Here is a 20,963-nt window from a genome sequence, read left to right as displayed (position 1 = left end):
TTGCTTTGCTTTTATGCAATTTTGTAAAATTATCTTTATGTAAATTATGCATTATAGTAAATAATTCTAATCAGGCCTGGAATGTGTCTCAGTTGGTAGAGTGCTGGTCTAGTTTTCACAAAACTTTGGCTTGGGATTAATTCCCAGCACCAAATAAACTTGGCATGGGGGTGCATGCCTGTAATCCTATCACTTGGTAGATAGAGGCAAGAAGAGCAGAATTTCAAGGACCATCCTCATCTATATAGCAAGTTGGGGGCCATTCGGAGTTACATGAGAGTTCTAGCAACTTAGAAGAGAGGATAACATCCCATTTTATAAAACCTGAGGCTAAATAATTTGCCCAGACCTATGTTGCTAATAAGTGGTAAACTAGAACTCTGAAATAGGTTTTCTGATTTAGTACATGCTTTGTACCTGCGGCTTACAGACCTTGATGTGAAAACTGTTTCCTTGAGAATGTTGCATTTAATATAAAATATTAAACTACAGTTGTTAATCTCTAACTATAACATCAGAATTTAGGGAAAATGTTTTCTTTTGGGACACTTTCCTAGTGGCTAATCCAAGGTTGGTTTTAAATAATAATAATTCATTTTTTATTTAAACTTTGTTGACCAATCCAGGCTCTGGATATAGATACATCTTATATTTGTAATTTTCATTGAGTGTGAGGAGTATTTTGTTATGATTTTAAAAAAGTAAAAGCTCAAGCCTGTTTTACCACCAAAGCTCAATTTACCCTTAAGTTTTATCCTTTGGATCTGGCTCTGAGAGAGGTCCAGTAAGCCTCACTCAATCAAGCTCTCTCTCCCCTCTCCCTCCACTTCCCCTCCCCCTCCACTCCACCCCCCTCCCCCATGAAAAGTGTGACCGTTCAAAGTGGGGTGAAATTAAAGGAGGCTAGATAATTTAGCGGTTGCATAGCTTTGCATACAAAGTTAAAAATGTCAAAGATAAGATGATATCTCTGTATGTTTGCCACCTTTTCTAGCACTTACCAATACTTGGGATTCAGATTTTGTCGTGGATCTAGAGTTTATGTTTTAGTATTTTGCCTTTTAGGTAGAGTGCGGAGCTTAAGTACATCACTCTGGTCATTAACACACTTGACAGCACTGCACCTAAATGACAATAACCTTGCTCGCATTCCACCTGATATTGCCAAGCTTCATAATCTGGTTTACCTGGATCTGTCATCCAATAAACTCAGAAGTTTACCAGCAGAACTAGGAAACATGGTGTCTCTCAGGTGAGGAAACATTTCATTATATACAATTACAAATCTATCAAATAAAAAAGTTATGGGATGCTATTTTATGGTGGGATTTCTGTGTCTGTGAAGATCAAATGACAGAAATGGTGTTAAGCACAGTGCATGAGTTGGCCTCCATTTAATATTTCTTTTCCTTTGAGTTATAGCTTCCTAACACAAATTTCTTATAACAGACTTAAGATAGAGGAAGTTAAAAGTCTTAGTGTGGAGTCAAATATGATTTGCTTATAAACGAAATGTTTAGGAACAAACTTCTGTTACAAAATATATGTTTATATTTTTATAATACAACTCTTTATTGAAGCCTAAAGACTTGATTAAAGTGAATTTATAGTTAAGACATTTGTTCTCGAAACAGGGTCTTGCCTGTGACACCCTAGCTGGCTCTTGCCTCCCAGGTTTGGGGACAGAAGGCATGTAAAACAACAGTGGTAGCATTCCTATAGGAGGAAACATTTTAGGATCATATTAACTGTTTCCAAAACAAGAATTGCTTTTTTTTTTTTGATCTTACCTATTGACTTAATAAGGTTTGTAAAAGTTGCTTTTACATGGTTAAAATTAATAATGGTTATGTTACTTATTCGTTCTTTTACCACCTCCTAACTGGTTATATGAATTCTTTTTTTGTCTTTTATTAATGAAGGTGTTATTTTTCATAATCTGTTGAAAATTTCAGTTACAAACTTAGATTTTTTTCTTTTTTTTTAATTAGATTCTTTATTTACATTTCAAATGTTATCCCCTTTCCTGGTTTCCCCTCTGAAAACCCCCTATCTCTTCCCCTGCTCACCAACGCACCCACTCCTGCTTCCTGGCCCTGGCATCCCCCTACACTGGAGCATAGAGCCTTCACAGGACCAAGGGCCTCTCCTCCCATTGATGACCAACTAGGCCATCCTCAGCTAGAGCCACGAGTCCCTCCATGGGTTTTCTTTGGCTGGTGGTTTAGTCCCAGAAAGCTCTGGGGTTACTGGTTAGTTCATATTGTTGTTCCTCCTAGGGGGCTGCAAACCCCTTCAGCTAGATCTTCTTATCTCTTTCTTTTCTGTTTTTGTTTGTCTTTGCTGATCTGTTTTGCGCTTTAGGTTATATATTCTATGTTAGTGATTGTTCTCTAGAGAACATTTTATCTTTTAATATTTTCATTTCTTTTTTTTAAATACCATTTATATGTGTGGGTGTGCACAAGTCAACTATCTGTATGTGGAAGTCAGAGGGCAACTTTGTGGGAGTTGATTTCTCTCCTTCCACTGGGGGTCTGGATGATCAGGCTTAGGTTGTTAGTTAGGCTTGGCATTAGATGTCTTTACCTACCCTTTTGCCAGCCCACTTTTTATGTTTTCTATTTAATTATCATTAACTTCTATGATACACTGTCTTGTTTTGAATTTGTGTTTTTCATTTTTCTTGTATGTTGACAACTAAGTTATAGTAGATGATATGTAGGCAGTTGGCTGCAAATTGTAGTTTGTCCTCAAGTTTATTTTAGAATTTACTTTCTTCGTGCCAAGTGGTTATGGCACATGCTTTTAATACTGGCACTTAAAAGGCAGAGGCAGGAGGATCTCTGTGATTTCAAGACCAGCCTGATCTGCAGAGCAAGTTCCAGGATAACCAGAGATCTACACAGAGAATCCCTGTTTTGAAAAAAAAAAATAATAATTTCTTCTATAAATTAAGCTTGGTTCAAGGTCTTACAGGTTTGGGGTACTAATAACTCATGTCACTCTGATTTGCATTATGTGCAATTCATACCTCTGAATTTAATCTGTGCTATAGAATGAGTGAGTCATAGAAATATTTATTAATGATAGTACTTTAATAATAGGGTATATCATTTTAGGATTAGTTTGAAGAAGTGCCTTGAATATAAATATCACTTATCATGTGTTAGAAGAAAGACAATGAATGACAAATGCAGACATTAATAAAGCATGTTATATTACACTCAAATCTTTAATTTTTTTTTTTAAACAGGGAATTGCTTTTAAATGACAATTATTTACGGGTGTTGCCTTATGAACTTGGCCGGCTCTTCCAGCTACAAACTCTAGGTTTAACAGGTGAGTGACTTAAAAAAAATAATAAAAGACAACTTAAAACTCCATATTGAGGTATTATGATGCCTTTAAAGATCATTTTTGTGAAGAGTACAGGTCAGTTTTAGTATGACTGAGAGTGTGAGAAGGATTTGTTAAAGGTACCGGAAATGTAATAGTTGAGATAAATGCTGGGATTACAAATATAAGTCACCACTTCCAGCTTCATTTTATATTGTATATGGTATGCTAAATCTTACACAGTTAAAGAAGTTATCTAGGCAGAGGTGGGATAATGGGGCAATTCTTGTTCTTGATTTAAAAGTTATGGAATGTTTGTCAGTTTTATAGTCTTAGATTATAAATCTTAGATTCTAACCTCTTTATAATTATAATTGTTTTTAATAAGGATAATTATTTTCATGTAATTTATGTATACATTTACATAATTTATATAATAATTCTTTTAAATAGGAATAATTCTAATTGCAGAAAAGCCATTTTCTACATTTCTGATTTATTGATAGACCATTAATGATATATTAGCAATTTGATATTGGACCTAAAAGACTTTAATTTTTGAGCCAAGCAACATTCCTGAAATAACAAATGTTAATATTTATATGATTTTTCATGTTACCTCCACATCCCCAAAGATATCTGCTATACTACCAATGGAATGGGGTATTCTGATTATTTGTAAATTTTACTGTCTTTTATTTTATTACAGTCTATAAAACTAGGTATTAAACTAGTGGTTCTAGGGCTGAGCATTTTACTCAGTGGTGAAGTGCTTGCCCAACATACAAGGATCTGGGTTTGATCTTCAACAACATCAAAAACAAAACAGAAAACCAAAGTAACTACTCTTTGGCTGGTCTTCATTGAAGTTGCTTTTTTTTTTTTCCTACTAACACAAACTCATTCAGTTTTCTTCTTTGACCAAATGATCAAGATTGTCAGACTAAAGAAAAACAACACTCAGCTATATGCTAATTACTCAAGTAACAATTTGAATTAAATTACAAAACATCTTCTTAAGGTGGTTGTTAGCTATTCTTAACCAACTATAACTTAGCCTTGTTCTTGCCTATGGAAACGTTTTTGTTTTTGTTTTTTTTTTTTTTTTATTAAACTTCAATTAGTTCTGTTCTAAATTTAAATTAGTGGTTTTTTTATTTCCTCTTGAGTTTTTAGTATTTATACATGTGTAACAAGGTTTTGTTTTGATTTGTTTTTTTAAAGGGTATAATTCATTTATGGTTTTTGCACACTATACACATAGCCTGACAGTAACAGTATAGATTTCTTTCTTTCTTCTTCTTTTTTTTAGTGTAGCTAGGGTTAACATCTCAAGTGCTAAGATTATAGGTATGTGTCACCATTTCTAGCTGCATATCTAAATTCTCAGATTTAGTAGGAATGTTCAGCCTGTACTCAGTTTTCTCTGATGTGAGGATCTGCTTCGTTTTCATTCAGTTCCATTTTCTTTTCAACACATTATTTATAGAAGGGCAAGGAAATTTAGAAAGGAGAGCTAAAGCCTTTCCTGCCTTTTAACATTTCTTTTTTTCTTAAGTAGTTGATGGAATGAAATGCCTTAATAAATGACAGCTTTATATACATATACACAGGAACATAAAATTTGAAATGATTTCTAAGTGATTTTTTTAGATACACTGAAGTATTTTACATGTAATGAGAGAAAGAAAAGTGGGTGAGGTATTCTAATGGCACTGTGAGATACAGTATGAGTGAGCAGCCCCTCTGATTGATGGTGTTTGTTAACTGTGACGAGAGCGCTGGTACAAGCCTTTGATTGCAGCACTCAGAGGCAGAGGGGGGCACATCTCTGTGAGTTCAAGTTGAGTTTATGCTACTAAAGAGCTCCTTTTTTGTTTGCATGTTTTCATGTCAAGTGCCTGAAATAGTGCAGTAGAGTAATTGATAGGCTTGTCTGAGGCTGACCATGTTTCAAGTAAGTAGCAAACACTGTCCCAAGCTACATAAAGCTAGTTATGTTTTCCTTGGGAAACAAGTTACATGGTAGTTATACTGCAGTTGCCTTGACCTATTTAGTTGCCTACATAAACAGTTACAGGAACTTTCTAGTAGAAACAATTAGATAAAGGTCTAAACAAGGGCAGTATACTAAGAAAGCATAGGACTTGGCTCCCAAAAACACCTTTTAAGGATTTTTTTCTTTAATTTTTGAGACTAAAGTTGAACTTGTTTGTTCATTATTCTTACTTAAGGGTATGGTGTTTTATGCACTTAATCTCCCAATACTTGGAAGGCAGAGGCAGGCTGATCTGTCTCAGTGAGTTCCAAGCCAGCCTGGTACCATGACATAGTAAGTTGCAGACCAGTCAGGGCTATATAGTGAGATTGTGTTTCAGAAAAACAGTATCAACAACAGTAATAAATAAATGAAACAACAGCAAAGGAAAAACAAAAAAACATTGGGCAAATTCTGTATTTTTCATATAAATTGTAATATGGTTGAGTGAATTTGTTCTTTGAAAGTTTGGTAAAATAGGTAAAACTATCATTACTTGTGTGTAATCTTTTGGAAAATACTTTCTCAATATATTTATAGTAATAGAATAATTATTGCGAATTAAAAAAAGTTTAAAATTATGTGTATTTGCATGTGCCCATGTGTGAGGTTTTGCTTGTGAATGCAAAGCCCATGGAGGCCAGAGGAGGTACTGAAGCCTTTGCATCTAGAGTCGAGTGATTGTCGAGTGAGCCGTGTAGGGTACTAGGAATTGAAATGAGTCCTCTGCAAGAGCGATGTATGCTCTTAACAGCCGAGCCATCTCTCCAGCATCATGACTGAGAATTTCCGGTCTTTAATGATTCAGTTTTACTAAGCTGTTCTAGCACTACAAAGTGGAACCAAACTGAACGTGAGCTTTCATTCTCCGACCTTGTCCATGGTTGAGTTGGTCAGTTACCAGGACGCTACAACATCCAGCTTTTTTTTTTTTTTCTTTTTAAATTTTTACTTCTTGTGTACTGAATAAAAGGAGAAAAAAAAGAGTGACTGTAATCTTGATATATTTTGAGTCTATTTGTACCTGTATTACCTATCATTTTAAGCAGTTTTTAAGTTTTTCTTCTCTTATGTTGTATCATTCACATTTTGACTTTATTATTTTTCCATTGTTGCACGTTGTATTTACAATTGGGAATATTTTTCTTCTTTTTTCTTTTGAGATAGTGTCTGCTGATATTAGCATGCTTGCTTCAAATACCTTGACTCAAGTGATACTTTTGCCTAGATAGTAATTTCTTATTGGATGAATAGTTTGCAAATCTTATTTTGTAGGCTGCCTCTTTATTGTACTGATTCTTTTCATGAAGATGTAATTCTGTTTTTTTTTATTTGTGATTTTGATGTCATATACAAAAGTCTTTGTGTATTAGTATGCCAAAGCAATTCCCTTATATTTTCTTATACTATCATAGTTCCATATAGTAATTGTTTCGAATTGCTTTTCTGATTGGTGAAAGATAGAGATTATAGTCTCACTCTGAGTCAGCTTATTATGCATGGGTTATATGTGTTCAGGAGTTTTTTCATGCAGATTTTACAATTTGTTGGTTTTTTTTTTTAATTTTTTTTGCCTTTAGTAGTTAATAATAATTCCTAATGATCCATTGATGTTTCTGTGGTATTGGTAATACTACTACCTTTTTCATATCTTTATATTTTTAAAGTGTTTTGTAAATCTTATTTTAAATCTCATCTTTATTCTTTCAACCTACTAAGTTTGAGCTCTTTTTTTTTTTTTTTTCTGATTCATCAATAGGTTGCTTATGTAAAATGGTTTTACTTTTTTGATATAAGTTCTTAGTACTATTTCTGTATCACATAAGCTTTGGTGATGTCATATTTCCATTTTATTTCAAGGAATGTGGAAATTTCACATAAGTTCTTGAAACTAGAAGGTCTTGGGGTCATGTTATTTAGTCTTTATATACTCATAATTTTTATAGTTCTTTAAAAATCCATGTAGTCAGAGAAAATACATAATTTTGTATTTTACAACTTTGTTGAGAAATGTTTTGTGGTGTAATATATTATGGACTATTCTGGTGAATGTTCTCTGTGCTGATAAGCAGAATGGCATTCTGTAGTAGAGTGAAATATTCTATAAATACCTATTAGGTGCACTTGGTCTATAGCTTACTTCAACTCTCAGTTTTCTGTTTTCTTTCTGGCAGATCTGGTCATTAGGAAGCATGAGATAGTGAAGTTGGTGTTTGATACATGTGTATTTCATAATTGTTTTATATTTTTATCATTGTATAAATCTCATTTTCTTGTAATTTTTTTAATTTAAATTTTGATATAAATACACCTAGGCACTCCTGGGTTCCATTTCCATTGAACATCAGCTCTCACCCCCAATACTTTGATTTTAAAAAATAATATTTCTTTGACAATTTCATGCATGTATACAGTTGATTATATTTGTCCCCAGCTCCCCTCTCCATCTCTCCCTAGACCCCATCCTAGTGTGTCCTCATCCTACATTCATGTACTGTCCCTTTCTTTTGGGAGGGGGATCCACTGGGTTCCAATCAGTGGCCTCTTTTTGGAATGCTGACTGATGCTGGCTTGATCTGTATAGGTCTTATGTAGGTTATAACCATAGTTATATTGAGTTCACAAGTGCAACCACAATTCCGTGTTTGATGACAGCATTTCACAGCACTCCTTGTCTTCCAGCTGTTATACTCTTTCTGCTCCCAATTCTATATTTCTGAGCATTGGGGGTCAGAGGATTGATAAATATGTCCCATTTAAGGCTGAGTACTCAATAATCACTTATTTTCCACCCTTTGACCAGTTATAAGTTTCTGTATAATAAACTGTTGTCCACTGCATGGAGAGTTGTTTTGTCCAAGGCTGCAAGCAGCACTAATATATGGGTTTAGAAGGTAGGTTGACAGAATGTCTGCTTAACAAAGCATAAGTAACATTTGATTAAGATTTACTGTGCCTGGCATGAAATTCCTCCTGTAGAGCAGACTTCTGATGCAATCAGAAAGCAGTTGGTTACCTCCATGGTATTCATACTTCTATCATACCAGTGGGTACATCTTTCCTGGCATGTAGGTATTGTAGCATTCTGCATACTCTGTTGAGTATTAATGACTTTTTCTCCTCCAGTGGCACTATCCAGAACTCTGAACATCAGCCACCAGGGAAAATATTTTCAGGCCATTTCCAACTCAATTTATCTTTGTTCTGCAAACAAAATGTTTTGTGTGTTTAGCAGTAGGTTCTTACCATCTAGTTATCTTTGGCATCCAAGAACAATGGCAGTAGATTGTGTTGTTTGAGGGCCTCTGGGTCCCCTCACCATTAACTTGTAGGGAGTTTTCCCATACCTGCCACTGAGATTTTAACAATCCTTGTCTTCTGAGAAGCATTGTCCACCCAAGCAGGGTACCTGTGTTCAACTTTTTCTTTTGAAGTTTACTTTTTAATTAGCTTACAAAATAGTAGGTTTCCGTAAGGACTTACTTCCATCTAACCTTAGTTTAGTTTGCTTAACCCACGTCTCAGCACTCCTTCACCTGTCCCCAACTTAAACCTTATTAAGTATATTCTATCCCTTAAGCCCTTAAGGTCTCTTCTCTTTTTACCTCTCATGAGCACTTTCCAGCTTCCTGACCACTAAAGACACCCCAGTTTAGAAATACAGCTCTTCACACCTAAGATATATATTGGGGAAGTAAATTGTGGTTTTCTTGCTGGGCCTGGGTTATTCCACTTACTAAGTATTCCAGTTCCATCCATTTCCCTGCAAATTCTATAATTTCCTCCATCTCTGTTTTTACAGTTGAATAAAATTCCATTGTGTATATGTTACACATTTTCATTATCCATTCATTAATTGATAGACATTTACTAAGTAACTGTTGTGAATAGGGCAATAATGAATATGGATGTGGATATACTTCTGTAGGCATATATGGAGTCCTTTGGGTATATATGCCCAGGAGTAATATATCTTTTTTCAGGTGTTGAGAGACCACTTCATTGATTTCTGTAGTGGCTATACTGGTTTACATTCCCACCACCAACAAGAATTCCTCTTTCCCCACACTCTTGCCAGCATTTTTTACCATTTGTTTTTATTAATCATAGCCATTCTGACTGAGGTAAAATGGAATTTTTAAATAGTTTATATTTACATCTTCCCTGTGTTTGGTGGTTTTAACGCTTTTAAAAATGTTATTAGCCATTTGTATTTTTTCCTTTTAGAACTTTGCTTAGTTCCATGATCCATTTTGTTAAATTTTTGTTTTGTTTTGTTTTCTTGATGCTTGCTACTTTAGTTCTTTGTATATTCTAAATACTAATCCTGTGTTGAATATATAGCTGGAAAAGATTTTCTCACTCTGAGGCTCTTCATTTGACTAACAATTTCATTTGCTATACAAATACTTTTTACATTTTATGAGCTCAGGTTTGTTGATTATTCCTGAGCGATTGGAATCCTATTCAGAAAGTTCTTATCGATACCTATATCTTGACATGTGCTCCCTACTTTTTTTTCTAGCAGTTTCAGAGAGCATTAATAATCACAGTTAATCTTAAAAGGTATGTATTGATTCCTGTTACTTTGTTGATTTTGCAGCATTTGTTTTTTTTTCCCCTTCTGTCTTGCTTACCTATTATTCTAGCGTTATTTTATGTCCTGTGGCCTTAGAGATAATTTTGTTTTTCTCTAGTCCAAAGGATTCCTTCAAGTTTTTTTGTTTTTTGTTTTTTGTTTTTTGTTTTTTGTTTTTTGTTTTTTGTTTTTTTTGTATAGCTTAGTAGTTATGAATTTTTTAGCCTTTTAAAAACATTTTTATTACATCAAGTTTTACTTTTTTCTTCAATGACTACTCTTAATTTTATTAGTATACCTGTCTGGGTTGGCAGTTGTCTTTCAGAACTTGAAATACATCTACACAGGCTTGCTTGGCTTTTATATTTTCAGTTGAGTAACCTGTTTTATTCTTGATGGCCTGTGTATGACTTGGACTTCTCTTTTACTATTTTTAAACTTTATTTTGTATGTTTAGTGTTTTAATTAACACATGATCAAGGGAGGTTCTCTTTTCTTTGATTTTTTTTTTTCTTTTGTTTCTTCCTCCCCCACCCAGTTTGGTATCCTAAACGCCTCCTGTGTTTGAATTAGCACCTCCTTCCCTAATTCTAGGAAACTTTCCATCATGATTCACTTTAACAATGTTTGCTGTGCCTTTCAGACTTTTCTATATTCCTTATTCATAGGTTTGGTCTGTTTAAGCAGTGTCAGCATGCACCTTAGACTTCCCACTGGTCTAAGTGTTCTCTGTCTGTCCTTGTTCATTCCACAACCCCAGCCTCCGCCTCAAGCTCTCTTCCTACATCTAGGGAATTCTCTTAGGATTATTTAAGGCATGTTTCGCCTTTAGAACTAGGTTCTTTTTCTTTTATTCCTACCATGATAAATTTGGTCCTTCCAGAATTTTATTTATGCCTTATTTCCACTGTAACTTTCTTACTGTTAGAGCTTTGTCTCTGTCTGATTGTTCTAGTTCTACTTTTTATCCATGCCCAGATACTGTGTCTCTTTGATCTATGCTATTGGCTGAGACCTAAGAGCCTTTTACTTTACTTGACTTACTATGCTTTTTAATATCCAGCATTTTGGCTTCTTTCTCTCTTTCTTCCTTCCTTCCTTTCTTTCTTTCTTTCTTTCTTTCTTTCTTTCTTTCTTTCTTTCTTTCTTTCTTTCTTTCTATTCGTGTAGAATTCTTTTTTATCTGGCTTTGTCCTGCTTATTTCATTCAACTGTTTGTGTCCTCAGTCAGTAACTTTGTCTTTGATTTATTTTAACACACTTAGATTTCTGGGATTTCATCTCAACTTATTATCTAACTAGATGCCATGACTGTAGGCTCAGTGATTTTAAAAAGAGTTATTTTTTTCCTTTTTATTATGCATCTGGTATTACTTTGTTTGGTTTTATTTATGTATTATCAGTTTTCATTCTTCAGTTGAAGTATTTGCAGTGTTCATGTGGGCCTTGTATGTGGTAGAGTTGAGTGTATAGTGAAGACCTCAGTTCCTCAGTCTAGGAGTTCAGGGTACCTGTTGTAAACTCTGGATTATTCCCTGGATAGGATATTAACTGCTAAAGCAACCACAGCGTCTTGTTACTACAGGTGTTAGACTAGTCAGTTAATAGCAATAACCTCATTTGAATTTAGTAAATGTGGGAGGATAAACAATCAAGGGTGGTATAGAGAATTCTCATATTTTAGATAATAAAATAAGGACTTGGAGGGTAAGGATAAGGATTAAATATTAATCTTGAAAAGAAAACAAAATTGAAGTGGGTAAAGTAGTTGGGGGTTTACTGGTTTACAGATTTTAGAGGTTGTTAAAGCTATGACGGCACAAAGAGGCTAAGGAGGAGAGAGAGAGAGAAGAAAACTTGTAGGAATATGGAGTATTTAAGATGTGGCTGAAGCATATAATAAACAGTGGTTTATAGTAAACTGGGTAGAGAGACAAACACAGTCCTGAGACCTAACTGAGCAATCAGACAAAACCATCATCATAACTGTAAGTACAAGAGTGGAGATTAAGTAATAGAAAGTAAAATAAAAAGGATGCTTATTGAGTAAGTTTTTGTGAGTAAGTAGAAGTGAAGTTCTGAAATGGCTATGGATCCAACAATCTCCATATGGTGCCTGTGCAGGAGTGGAGAGTTGAAACCTACTTTTCATCTATTTGTATGGCAAGGCCAGTTTCTTGTATGCTGTTCAACTAGTAAGCTAAGTGAGGATGTGTCCATGATACTTTACTTTTCCTTCTCTTTTGAAAATTTTCTTTATGTTGGATTTCCCATAGTTTTTCTAGAATGTATTTAGTTGTTCAACTTTAGCATTTGTCCTACTTGGAATTTGGTAAGGTTGATGGATATGTATACCAATGGTTTTCATCATATTTGAGATGGTTTTGGCCACAAACTCATTAACTTTTTTTCTTCTGTTCTTCTGGGACTCGTATCATGTGCATCGTTCATGGTATGTATCTGAGGTGCCTTTCATCGTTACTTTCTTTAAAGACTTAGAATCTCCCATGTCTGCACCTTTGGTCCTTTGGTCCTAGCTGTTCAAGATTCGTTGTTGAGCCATTCTAGAGAGTTGTACTGTTTGTTGTTTTCTATCTTTCTCGTTTTCTTTGGCTTCTTTTTATAGATTGTCTTTTTGTTTGTTTGTTTGTTTTTGATATATCTGTTTTTCACTTGGTTAAAATATCAATTTGAAACTGTCCCTTGATATTTGTTTTTGAGACGGTTTCTCATTGTTTGGCTTGTGATGTCCTTGATTTTGTGATCCTCCTATCAGCCTTCTAATATCAGGGATTATATGCTTGAAATTTTAGAAATTTCAGACAATTTTTTGAAGCTCATTACATATGCAGGTAGTTCTCGGGTTATGATGGAATTACATTCTAATAAATCCCTTGTAATTGGAAAGGGAATTTATTGCACCAAAATCAGCCACAGAGTGCACTGACGATCAAGATCCCTGTGGTCTGTGCCTATGTGGAACCTGCAACTTGTTATAGTTGCCTATCATCACAAGATAGTTTACTACATTTTCTGTAGCCTGATAAGATACTAGAATTGAAGTATGGTTTCTTCTAAATACATACTTCTCTTGAACAGTTCTAAAGCTTAAGAGCTGTTAAATTGAACCACCGAAGATCAGACTGTTGGTATTTTAAGTAACTGATAGGCAAGGTTTTTTTTTTTTTTCCTTTGTAAATTCATTATCTCCTCCCTTAGTTTTGCTCATTGTGGTTTTTTTTTTTTTTTTAAATCTTTATAGTTTTTACTTGTTTGTTTCTTAGAATTGTACTTTTAAGTAAAGGTGACAATTCAGAAATCAAATTTTTACCTTGTTCTTTGTTATATGCATTAGTGTTATTTGCTACTTTTCTTCTTGCTTTAGTTAATTTTCAGAAGCAATACTGTATTGTGGCCACTAAAATCTTTACCCAGAGTATTAGTCAGCTAATGATTTGTCTGAGATTGTCTTTAAATGCCTATAACGGTAAATCTTTACTCTTTGTGGTTCTGTTTGGAACATACTTTCACTACTAAGCAGGAACTTTACAAATTCTGTTATCTTTGTTTCCTGCCTAGGCATAGTTTCAAGGTCAGAGGTGAAACTTGAGCTGTGTTTTAGCCTTTTCTCTATATAACCCAACCCTTTGCATGTGGATGGTCAAGCCCTTATGGATACTGTATTCTCAAGCTTTTCCTTTGGTCAGTCTGTTGTTTGTTCTGCCTCTTGCTGTCTTCCCTACTTCCACATAGCTAAAACTTGCCAGTAGTAGTTTTCTGCACTCTGTTATCTCTTACTCAGGCATGTGGAGAAAAAAACCTTCAGCTATGGACAAGTTAGACAAATCCCATGCAGACCAGAGAGTGACTAGTCTTTATCAGATGGAACGGGAAGAGCTCTAGCTCCGCTGCTCTGATAGTGTGGATTACAAGTAAAACCTTCAGAAATCTTTTCTCTTAATCAAATTTGTCTTTTCCCTTAAATGAATCCTCTCTGGGTGTTGCAGTCTTTTGGTAAAATTTTCAAGATGGCAAATAGAGTAATGTATTGCTTAAAGACAGGACCATAGTCTTAGAAATACGCTTTTTGGAACTTTATCTTTGTGTGACTATTATAGAATATATTTATGTAAGCCTAAATAGCAAAGCTAGGAACCTCTCATCTCTTGATGCAATTCAATCCATATGGTAAATATGAGATGGCGAAGTTGCTATGATGTAACAGGGCATGTAATTTACAATATTTTTAAGTTTGTGGGAATAATATGTTCTAGTATACTATAATACATGAACAAGTAACAGTTTTATTGTCATTACATATTATATACACTACATAATAGTATATTTTATAATCTTATACAATGGGAGCACTGCCATGTTTAACACCAACATTACTACAAATACTCAAAAAATGCATCATGCTTCAGTGTTACAAAGGCCATAATTTGCATGGAATGAAATGTTTTCAGCTTCGTTGTAATCTTAGGGCAGGAACTACCATTACATATGTCATCTCTTACAGATAACTAGCTCTTACTCTTGTATCCAGATAGGATGAAATAGTTGATTCTGAACCAAATATGAACTTTCAGATTGCCATGAGCATGTTCGATAGTACAGGAGATCAAGATGAACTTATATAGCTATAGAGCAAAAGGAAGCCATTAAATCAATGCATTTACCCAATTCATTGGAAGAGGAATATCAGATAAGTGGGAATTCTCTTCATAGACTTTAGATGCTACCTTATTCTTAGCTTTAGGGCTTATGGAAGCTGATAGTTTACTTAAAATAGTATATCCTAAAAGTTGCAGCCATGTTAGGTCTAATACAGGAATTGGTAATAACTATGAAAGGGCAATCAAGATAGCCTAGGATAATTTTGTCTATTGATTTGTAACATTCTGTCTCTACAATTACATTTTAATCAGTCACTCTCCTGAATCTTCAACACAGATTTAGCCATGTTACTGATCTAAGTTGATAGTAGAACCACTTTTATTTTTATTAGTTTTGTTGTTGCTTTTATGGAGTTGCAGGTTTATTTGAAGGGCCTTTCCTATGCTACTTTTGACTACTTTTTAAATTTTGTTTTTCTTGAATGAATGTTTAACATGGCTATCTGAGAGGCTGCATCCAGCAGCTGATTCAGAAGGATTCGGAGATCCACAGCCAAAGGTGGATGGAACTTGGGAACTCTTTACACAAGAGTTGGGGGAAGGATTCCACAGGAAGACCTACAAAAGTCAACTAACCTGGACCCTTGGGGGGGGGGTCTCAAAGACTGAACTATCAACCAAAGATCATATACTGGCTGGATCTAGACCTCCCTGCTCATATGTAGCAGATGTGCAGTTTGGTCATGGGTATGGAACAGTTGGAGCTGGGGCTTTTCCAAAAGCTATTGCCTGTATGTGAGATAGGTTCTTATAGCTGTGCTGCTTTGTCTGGCCCCAGTGGGAGCGGATTCGACTAGCACTGCAGAGAGTTGATATGCCAGGGTTGGGGGATACTCAGGGCCTCCCCCCACCCTCTCAGAGGAGAGTGGGAGGAGGAAGGAGGGGGTGACCAGGAGGAAAGGCAGTGAGCAGGATGTAAAGTGAATAAATAAAATGAAAAACAAAACAAAACAAAAAAGAAATTTATCCATTTCTCAAAGCAATTTTCTATTCAGTTCTCCTTTAGCCAGGTTTTTTGTTTTGTTAGTTTGTTTTTCAGGTTTTGACTGGTGCTATATTCATAGTTTCTGTTGATAAATGAGAATAAGATTTGAAATCTCCAATATATTTTATATCACATCTTGGTAATATTTTGTTTTTGTTTTTAGCTTTTGAAAGATGTCCCCATTCTTGTTTATCTTCTGGTGTGTTTGATCCTTTTATTTAAGGTCTTCTGTTTGTCGTTATCATGGTCTAGTTTGTACTACAATGTATTTTGTTAAGTGATATCCTTTTGTAAACTTCTTTGATTATATTGTGTCCTGTATCAGCTTACTCATTATGTTTTTCCTTGAATTAGTATACAAAGTTAAGGGTTTGATTACAGCCTTTTCCTATATATGTACACAATTTTACTTTGTTTTTATTTAATCTTCCTCTTCCAGTGTCCTCCCCATACACCCTAAGCAATCTCAATCTCTCTCTCTCCCTCCCTCCCTCCCTCCCTCCCTCCCTCCTTCCCTCCCTCCCCCTCATTAAATTTATTTATTTATTTGCTTGACATTACAATATCAGTCTCCCTCCTCCCAGTACTCCCCGTGCAGATCATCCTCCCATTCTGCTCTCCCCTTCTCCTTTGAGAAGAGGAAGCCCCCCTCTAGGTATCCATCACACCCTTGCCCCTGCACATCAAATCACTGCACGACTTGGTGCATCCTCTCCCACTGAGGCCAGACAAGGCAGTGGAACCAAGGGAACAGGATTCATAGACAGGCAGGCAGTAGATTCAGGGACAGCTCTTGCTGCTGTTGTTGGAGAACCCTCATGAAGACCAAGCTGCTTATATGCTACATGATATGCAGGGGGCCTAGGTCCAGACCCTGCTTGCTCTTTGGTTGGTGATTCAGTCTCTGGGAGCTCCCAAGGGTCCTGTTTAGTTGACTCTGTTGGTCTTCCTGCCATCTTTTGAGTTCCTCAGTTTTCTTCCAACTCTTTCATGAGACTCCCCAAGCTCCATTAAATGTTTGTGTATGGGTCTCTGCATTTCTTTCCATTGGCTGCTGGGTGGAGCTTCTCAGAGGACAGTTATGGTAGGCTCCTGTCTGCAAACATAACAGAGTATCATTAATAGTATCAGGGATTGGTTCCTGCCCATGGGATGGGTCTCAATTTGGGCCAGTCATTGGTTGGCCATTTCCTCAGTCTCTGTTTTGTCTTTGCCCCTGCACATCTTGTAGGCAGCACACATTTTGGGTCAAAGGTTTTGTGGGTGGGTTTTGTTGTCCTTATCCCTCCTCCCAGCCTGGCTACAGGAAGTGGCTACGTTAGGATCATATTTCTGACTGCTAGGTAGCCCTCGTAGTCACCCTGGGGCCTTCCCCATTCCAGGTCTCTGTCATGTCTTAGAGATTCCCCACCTCCTACTCCCGGCCAAATTTACTTTTCTCTCCCCTGCTCTCCCTATATCTGATCTCCCTCACACCCTACTCCCCTCTATACCCCCTTTCCTTCCCAGTTTCCTCCCTCCATCCACTTCTGATATAGAAGATGTATATTTTATTTTTCCTTCTGAGAAAGAAAGAAATCATCCTCCTTGTTCTTTGGCTTTTTTGGGACTATAGTGTAGTGTGGAAATCCTATATTTTATGGCTAATATCCACTTACAAGTGAGTAAATACCATGCATGGGTTTGGGTTACCTCACCCAGGAAGTGTTTTCTAGGTTCATCCATTTGCCTACAAAATTCATGATGTCCTTGTTTTAACAGCTGAGTAGTATCCCATTGTGTGATTTAACTACATTTAAAAAAAAAATCCATTCTTTGGTTGAGGGACATTTAGGTTGTTTCCAGTTTCTGGTTGTTATGAATAAAGCTGCCACTAACATAGTTGAGCAAGTGTCCTGTGGGATGGTGGAGCATCTTTTGGGTATATGCCCTTCCTGGGCTCATTTGTTGATCTCTTATCTCCAGCTCATCTCAAGTGATCCTCCTTTTAGGCCAATTTTTTAAAACTTGTTTTCAATACTTTATAATTTTTTTCTATTTATAGATTGGCCAACCCCCTGTCTTTTGGTATAGGGTTGTCTATTATTTTATTTGTTGTATGAGAGGCTTGAACCGCTTCAAATAAATAGTGTTCTCTTGTCTCTTCTGTTTTTGTGTTTGCCTAAAGACTCATTAAGCAATGTCTAACGCCAAAGGCTTTTTCAGCAGTAATCATCTGTTATTGTGAAGGTACACTGTTGATGTAGTTATAAATATGAAGGGAAAGGAGATTTATCAGTTGATACAAAGATTTAAGAGACCCTCAGTTGAATGTTTTTCCATCTGTTACTGAAAACTAGAGGGGCCTATGTGGAATACTTTCCCTCCTCTAGATCTGTTTTCTTAGTGGTAGTACTTGTGGACGACATAATCAGCAGAAGTTTGGATTACCTATTTTTGGTTATAAGGATAGGAGTAGTAACTTCAAGTTCTTCTACATTTTGGACCAGAAACCAAGTTTCTAGTCATTTTTTTCTAGAGCTCTAATGTATAAACTCTCTTATTTTAAAGTTTGTGTCTTTTCCTATTCAGTATTCAGCATTTTAAGATCTGTTTATGCTCTTTGGGTAATTTTCCTGAATCTGTTTTTCCTGCTTACTGAGTTTTCTTTTCAGTCTAATCTACTGCCTACCTCATTTGTTGGAGTTTTTCTTAACAACCAGGAAACTCCCATGTCTACATCTTTGATGAGTTTTACTTTTCTGGATCTGAATGCTAGATAATTGTTGCATGGTTACATCAATCAATTTTTCTTCATTCATTAAGAAATATACCTATAAAAATTTGTTATTGGCCAGCCTTGGTCTACAAAGTGAGTTCTAGGACATCCAGGGCTACACAGAGAAACCCTGTCTCAAAAAAAAAAAAAAAAAAAAAAAAAAAAAACCCCAAAAAAAGATTTGTTATTGGTATCTTGTTATTTAATATATCTTTTTTCTTAATACTCAAGATATTTTCAACCATGTCAGAACAAAGTTTTCCTTTCACATTTTGGTGTTATCTTGACAACAAATTTTCTTCTCACTTGAAATATTTGCATTTCCTCATGTATAATGTCAATATAAATATTCCGAGGAGACTTCTCTATGTAAAACAATTTGTTTTTATTTTACATTTATCTATTCATGTGCGAGGTTGGCACATGTTTTAGTCACAGGATAAAAATATAGTTGTTGGTTCTCCTACCATGTGGTTCCTGGCAATAAAACTCAGGTCATCAGGTTTGGCAGCAAGCAACTTTATTCTCAGTCAGTTCTCTGGCCTGAGGCCTCTTTTTATACGAATCACTCATTCTTTCTTAAATAGAATTGTTATGTTTTGGTTAGCAAACTATTTTTAGAGGTAATGTAGAGTTTATAAGGTAATTTCTAAATAAACCATGATTACTATGTATGTGTTTATGAATATGTATGTATGTATTTCTTTTTGACAAATGCAGATTTTAGGATCATACACTGAAATCTGGAAATAACTCTTTTGAAGTTACTATTTATGGCTGTCTTAAAGTATTTTCTTAATATATTCATATAATTTCTTTAGATGTGTGTCACAGATAAAGCAGCAAAATTCAGTTTTGGAAATTACTATGTTGTTCTATAACATATCCCCTGAAATTGCAATTGTCATGTTTTATTCTTGTTTTCTGTTTAAGGCAATCCTTTATCACAGGATATTATGAGCTTATACCAGGACCCAGATGGAACCCGAAAGCTACTGAACTTCATGCTTGACAATCTTGCAGGTAACGCTTACTGACGAAGCATTGAACTCTACAGATGCTATCAGTAGCTGATGCACCACACACTACTTAGACAGCTGCTTAGAGGCTTGGAATTTCTGGCTTATGTAGTAATTAATGAAGTAGGCAGTAATTATGAAATTTATGAAATTTTTTTCCATGTGTGAGTACTTTCTGTTTATGAAGCAATATGATGAGAGTTTTAGTTATACTATCCTGTAGGAATTTTTACAATTTACTACAACTATGGCTACTACTACTATCACTACTACTACTTACTACTACTATTGCTACTTCTGAGATAGTCTTACTGGAGCCCCGGAATGCTCTGGACATTATAATGTAGACCTGACTGACTTCAAACTCACAAGATAATCACTTTCCTCTGAATGTTGGAATTAAAGATACAAGATGGATTCATATATGTCACACATGTAGAGGTGTCAGAGGCCAGAAGAGGGTGTTAGATTCTCTAGAGCTGGAATTGTAGGTGGAAATAATCTGTCTTAAAGTGCTAGGAACTAAAGTCAGATCTTTTGAAAGAGTAGCAAGTGCTCTTAACTATAGAACCATCTTTTTAGTCTCAGGATCTTTACATTTTGTAGTATAAACATTGAGATAAAAATGGCTAGTAATTCCAAGGCTTATGAACTCAAGATTGTCTTAATCACTAAGATAAATAGTTACTTGAATTTGGTACAGACTTTATGTAAAAGTTTAGCTGTACTACAATTGGTTTTTTTTTTTTTTTTTTTACTTTCAGTATAGTGTTCAGTAAATTAAATGAGATAAACAGTACTTTATTATAAAATTGGCTTTCTGTAAGATAATTTTTCCAACTGTAAGTTAACAAATATTCCGTAGACCTTTAGATATACTACCCTAAGGTATGATTCAGGTTAAATGTTTTAAATACTCTCTTGATTTAGTCCAGAGGGTTTGATTAGAACACAATCCCATTATAAATCAAGGTTTGTCTATAGTTCAGCTCATTGTACATATGTGGAACATTTGTGAGCAGTCTTTAAGAATACCAGAGTTACAGGACATTTACAATGGTTGTAGTCCGTATACAAATTTATTTTACATAAGAAGGCTATTCTGTATATAATAACTTATTAAAATTTTTTGATATTATTACTTCTTATTGGCTTACTTAAGCATTGAAAATGTGGGTATAAGTGTGAGATTAATTCTAATTTACACTTTTTGAGTAATGTCTTTCTAAAAATATACATATTTTGGTTGTGTGTGTTGGTTTTGTATATGTAGGGTCCATGAACTTGAATGTATGGGTATGAATACCTGTGTGTGTGCACATATGCTGAGTTATACTTTCCCCTCATTGATTACCTGGAGACAAAGTTAATCATTGAACCAGAATTAGCTTTTTCAGCAATCTTGACTGGCCAGCAGCCTTCTTGGGATATGTCTGCATACTAGTGTATGCAGGTACAACCTCTTTTTTTTATGTGGTACTGGAAATTTGAGCTTAGGCCCTTATACATGTAGAATATGCACATTTTTTTAACCACTGAGCTATCTTCTTTGTCTCTACATCTGGC

At 35.3% G+C, this 20,963-nt stretch overlaps 1 protein-coding gene across 5 annotated transcripts in view; it reads left to right on the top strand.

The window, feature by feature from the left end:
• Positions 1-20,963, top strand: part of Cnot6l (CCR4-NOT transcription complex subunit 6 like) — an 87,383-nt gene that overhangs the window by 31,848 nt on the left and 34,572 nt on the right. For 4 of the 5 annotated variants that reach the window (XM_029476935.2, XM_021162286.3, XM_021162285.3 and 1 more), the window contains exons 3-5: positions 1,066-1,252; positions 3,257-3,342; positions 19,312-19,401. In XM_029476935.2, coding sequence (XP_029332795.1) covers positions 1,066-1,252; positions 3,257-3,342; positions 19,312-19,401 — 363 coding nt within the window. The remainder of the gene's footprint in view (positions 1-1,065; positions 1,253-3,256; positions 3,343-19,311; positions 19,402-20,963) is intronic. The other variant, XM_029476937.2, reaches the window with a different exon arrangement.

Source organism: Mus caroli, unplaced genomic scaffold (assembly GCF_978045245.1).
Source record: "Mus caroli unplaced genomic scaffold, Mus_caroli_1 scaffold_4, whole genome shotgun sequence".
Lineage (NCBI taxonomy): Eukaryota > Metazoa > Chordata > Mammalia > Rodentia > Muridae > Mus > Mus caroli.
The sequence above is the reverse complement of the archived record's forward strand: the minus strand, read 5'-3'. Positions and strand labels throughout refer to the sequence as shown.